General features: G+C 35.5%; 1 protein-coding gene across 1 annotated transcript in view; it reads right to left on the bottom strand.

The window, feature by feature from the left end:
* LOC135197996 (uncharacterized) overlaps positions 1-5,000 on the bottom strand; it is a 90,392-nt gene that overhangs the window by 44,464 nt on the left and 40,928 nt on the right. Inside the window, exon 6 of the mRNA XM_064225332.1 lies at positions 4,472-4,643. Within this exon, the coding sequence (XP_064081402.1) occupies positions 4,472-4,643 (172 nt within the window). The remainder of the gene's footprint in view (positions 1-4,471; positions 4,644-5,000) is intronic.

Raw genomic sequence — 5,000 nt, 5'->3', positions numbered from 1 at the left:
CGGGCGTTCTCTCTCGCCCATAGAATCACTGGTTAATCCCTCTCGGTCGTTTAAAAAAAAGGCATTAAGGGCGGCGTAAATCCCTTCCGTTGTCACTTGGGGCGACTCGTGATCGAGGGGATTTGTTATAACGTCGTTTATAAAAAAAAAAATGGAAGGAAAATATTGTACGGCTTCTCTAAATTTCACGACACATTTAAAAAGATATATTTCGCGTCGTTTGCGGGATTTTTTTTTTTTTTTTTTTTTTTTTTCTGGGGTGGGGGGGGGGGGGGGGAAGGTCGTTTTTCTTAGGCTCATCTGATTGCGAGGATTTTTATGTGAATGTTTGTGGGAGATTCCAGATGGCTTCGTGTTTCTTTTCTTAAATACGTCTTACTATACTTTTTCTGTCTGCTATGTAAATAATCGTTTGTCTATATTTACGATTCTGTTGGTTAGTCTTAATTGATGATTTGGTAGCCTTTCCGTTGACTTAAAGCCGTGTAGGTCTAGGAAAAATCTAGATGGCATAATGTTTATTTATAACGTCTCACAAACCATTGTTTCATATCAGAAATACCATATAAAATACACTTCTTTTTTCGTACTTTTGATTTTGCAGGGCAATGCTTTGTTTAAAGCCTTTCCTTTGACTCTTTGCTGTCTAGGCATTTTGGCCTCTTCTAAATGACTTCTTTTGTTTCCATTTTGAAATGCTTCCCCACCACCCCCACCCCCCCACCCGCGCTGAAAAATGACAAAGTTGGCGAACAGATGCTTCAAAAAAATTCCCCCCAAAAAGAAAAGTGAGTTGCACAGCTTTTCCGACGTTTCTGTCTGTGCCCTGTTTCATTTTTTAAACTGAAAAAGTTTTCCCCTGATGGCTTGAATCTTGTCTATTCACGTGTCTCAAAAATACCCCTTTTTCTCTCTATTAAATGACCCAGTCACAAATGTTTTCGAAAGCGCCTCGGTGGCGTGCCACCTCGGTGGCCGCGAGTTCAATTCTCGGGCATTCCATTGAGACGTCAGAGATATAACTATATTTCTGGTGATAGAAGTTCACTCTCGACGTGGTTCGGAAGTCACGCAAAGCCGTTGGTCCCGTTGCTGAATAACCGCTGGTTCCATGCAACGTAAAAACACCATACAAACAAAAAACAAGGAAACAAATGTTTTCGCTTACTCGGGGAGTAAGCCTACCAACTACTTTGTTGTTGTTATTGTTGGGGCAGGAATTTTAAGATAGATTATTTATGACATATTCCTTAGAATGATAATGTAAAAAAAGAAAAAAAACAATAATGTGCATGTTAAACGGTACCGAAAAATTATTCCTAATGAAATATAGTGGTTTTATTTTAATTTTCGTTGGCGAAATTAGGCTCTAATTGACCTTAGATTTTAGTGCGCTGCCCGAGTAAGCTGGAGGTCAGATCATGCCTTGCCAGCTGTTGGCAACGTCTGATGTAAGTGATAAAAATTCATTCGATGTTTAAAAATGGAGCATTTTGTACATTCATGCTAGCAGAGGCAACACAGCGATGTGATTTCGCCTTGGAATCACGTTCGGTATTAAAATAAACTTCTCCAGAGTCAAATTTACAATTGACAAAACGGACGAAGATAAGAAACTTATACGGGATTTATATTATTATTATTATTATTATTATTATTATTATTATTATTATTATTATTATTATTATTATTATTATAATAAATTGATAAAATGGTTAAAATGCAAGGAAAATGGTATATATATATTACATATTATATATATACACAAATTATATATATAATATATAATGTATGCATCTCCAATGTAGCATGAAGGAACGCGTAAGAAGGTGAGTGAAAACCGGGAGTTTGAGCGAGTACTTTCGCAGTTTATACTACATTTTCAAGTTAACATTGAATACAAGACATATATATATATATATATATATATATATATATATATATACATATATATATATATATATATATATATATATATATATATATATATATATATATATATAGTATATATATATATATACACACACACACACACACACACACACACACACACACAGTATGGAGTCAGGTGGAAGAACAGAGTGAGCTTATTAAAACTATTAACAAAATAACAGACATTCTGTTTGCAGATAAGGCTAATAACAGTACGTTCACATTGTCAGTCGCTGGACCTACCGGTAGTACCTTATTGAACGAGAACGAAGAGATATAACCGTATATGAGTTTCCTAATAAGATAAGATAAAAAAAATATCCTCTATCTTTATAATCGTATTTTACGAACCCTTTCCTCTCGCTGTATCTTAAACAACGGATACGACAACCCGATATAGTTTTTACCTGCGAGCAGGGGAATATACACCTCGGCATAAATAGTGTCAAATACCACTTACAACTCACAACCGACGAGAGGGTTGTATTAGGAGGAGGTATAGCCCCCATCGTAAGTCTTATAGGCTTCCGGTATATTGCCTTGCATAAGCCCACATCGGGCGTGGGATAATTTAAGGCGGGCCACTTTATGGGACGCACTTTATCTCTCGTTTTTCGTAACACCACAAAAGCTGCAGCGTTTTCATCTTCACGCTGCGAGGAAAGTTGAAGGTCTGCCATCCTTTGATGAATAATCTCTCTTTTAACATATGCTTTTATTTTTATTTTATATTTTTTTGCTACGGGTAATTTTTACTTTGTATTTTCATTCTGCAAAATATGTCCGTTCAAGTTTTTCTTTTTACAGTTCTGGATTCATTTTCATGTTTTTTTTTACACTTCTGGAATGGTTTTCACGTATTTTACACTTCTGGAATCATTTTCATGTTTTTTACAACTCTGGAATAATTTTTCATGTTCATTTTCATGTTCATTTATACTTCTGGAATAATTTTTATGTTTTTTACACTTCTGGAATATTTTCACGTATACACTTTGGAATAATTTTCTTGTTTTTTACAATTCTGGAATCATTTTTTCAGGTTTTTTTGTTTTGGCATAATTTTCGTGTTTTTTACACTTCTGGAATCATTTTACGTATTTTACTCTTCTGGAATAATTTTCGTGTTTTTTTCTTTTTTTACAATTTTGGAATAATTTTCATGTTTTTTTTTTTTTTTTACAGTTTTGGAATCATTTTCATTTTTTTTTTTTTTTACAGTTTTGGAATCATTTTCATGTTTTTTACACTTATGGAATCATTTCCCTTTTTTTTCACTTCAGGAATCATTTTCATGTTTTTTTACACTTCTGGAGTAATTGTCATGTTTTTTTTACACTTCTGGAATAATTTCCATGTTTTTTACACTTCTGGAATCATTTTCATGGTTTTTTTTTTACACTTCTGGAATAATTTTCATGTTTTTTACACTTCTGGAATAATTTTCACGTATTTTACACTTCTGGAATAATTTTCATGTTTATTACACTTCTGGAATCATTTTTATGTTTTTTACACTTCTGGAATAATTTTTATTTTCATCTTTTTTTTTTACACTGCTGGATGCATTTTTCGTCGTAGTACACTTCTGGAATATTTTCATGTTTTTTACACTTCTGGAATCATTTTCATGTGTGTCCTTTCACATATGTTTCCTCTCATTTTCTCGTTTTTACTTCTCCAAATTCACCCCCCTCACTTCGTCTCTTTTATTCACATTCCAAACGACTTCCTTTCAAGTTGTCTCCAAAACAATTTTCTGTTTCGCCTTTTGAATAGGAACCCGAGACCTTTTATCGTTGGCACCATTAAGATGCCAAGTATAACTACCGTAATTATTTTTGTTTCTTCTCTGGTTGTAATCCGCGCGTGCGTAACCATTTCTTTCAGCTTCAGAATAAAAGTTTTTTTTTTTTTTTTGTCTCGAAAGGGGGCCATTTATTTTTTGGCGGTACAATAACGTTCTCTCGCGGTCCAGCAATTTTATTCTGGCGCGAGATCATAATTTTCTTCCGTTCCCTTTTGCTTTGGGGCAATATTTTGTCCCCTTCAATAAAATATATTATATCTCGCTGGGTTTGAAATTTCCATTCCGACGAAAGTAGTGCTCGTCGTAAGTTATCGCCTGGGTGAGTTCAGACATCGGTGGCAAACAGAGGTTAGCACCGAGAGAGAGAGAGAGAGAGAGAGAGAGAGAGAGAGAGAGAGAGAGAGAGAGAGAGAGAGAGAGAGAGACTTGGAGGATAATAGAGCGGTGGATAAAAGGAAAAGTGAAGGGGAGAGTTGGTTAAAAAAAAAGACGGTGAGAGAATGTGATACGTTGTAGAAGAGAGAGAGAGAGAGAGAGAGAGAGAGAGAGAGAGAGAGAGAGAGAGAGAGATTGTTGACAGATAAACAAAAATGGAAATGGCGAAAGATGAGTATAAAAGAAATAGAGCACGGGAGAGGATGCTAAAGACAGAGAGAGAGAGAGAGAGAGAGAGAGAGAGAGAGAGAGAGAGAGAGAGAGAGAGAGCACGTCTCTTTCCAGAACCCTTACCTCATCTAGCAGAGGGAGCCCCTCGCACCCGTCCAACAAGAGATCTCTCAATTCGAGGGTCCTCAGGTTAATCAGGTCTCCTAAAACTTTCTTGAACATGGCCAGGATTTGGCCTCCTGTGCCAAAGACGTGCTCCTCCCGTCTCTCGACCACCTGGCAGGCGAAGGTAAACCTGGAAAGGATGAATAGAAGTAATAGGAAAATGTATTCAGAAATACTCAGTGTCACACGAGTCTTTGAAATGGCACAACAGATCCACAGATCTGTTTGGATACTAATATATTTTTAGAAATTGATTTATTCAGAGAGCCTTCGGGAAGCTGCTCGATTCCCCTTTTCCACAGATGTATTTTGAAATAGAAGTGTTTTTTGGTTTTTCGAGTTTTTCTTGTTTTTAAGTTTTTTTTTTCCCTTTGCTTTTCCTTATTTTTTTTGTGTATAAAGTTTTTTCTTGGTTTTTAGGATTTTTTTTTCTTGGTGCTTAATGTTTTTCTTTATTTCTGGTTTTTAAGGTTTTTGTTTATTCGTA

Source organism: Macrobrachium nipponense, chromosome 23 (assembly GCF_015104395.2).
Source record: "Macrobrachium nipponense isolate FS-2020 chromosome 23, ASM1510439v2, whole genome shotgun sequence".
NCBI lineage: Eukaryota > Metazoa > Arthropoda > Malacostraca > Decapoda > Palaemonidae > Macrobrachium > Macrobrachium nipponense.
This window is presented reverse-complemented; position numbering and strand designations above follow the sequence as displayed.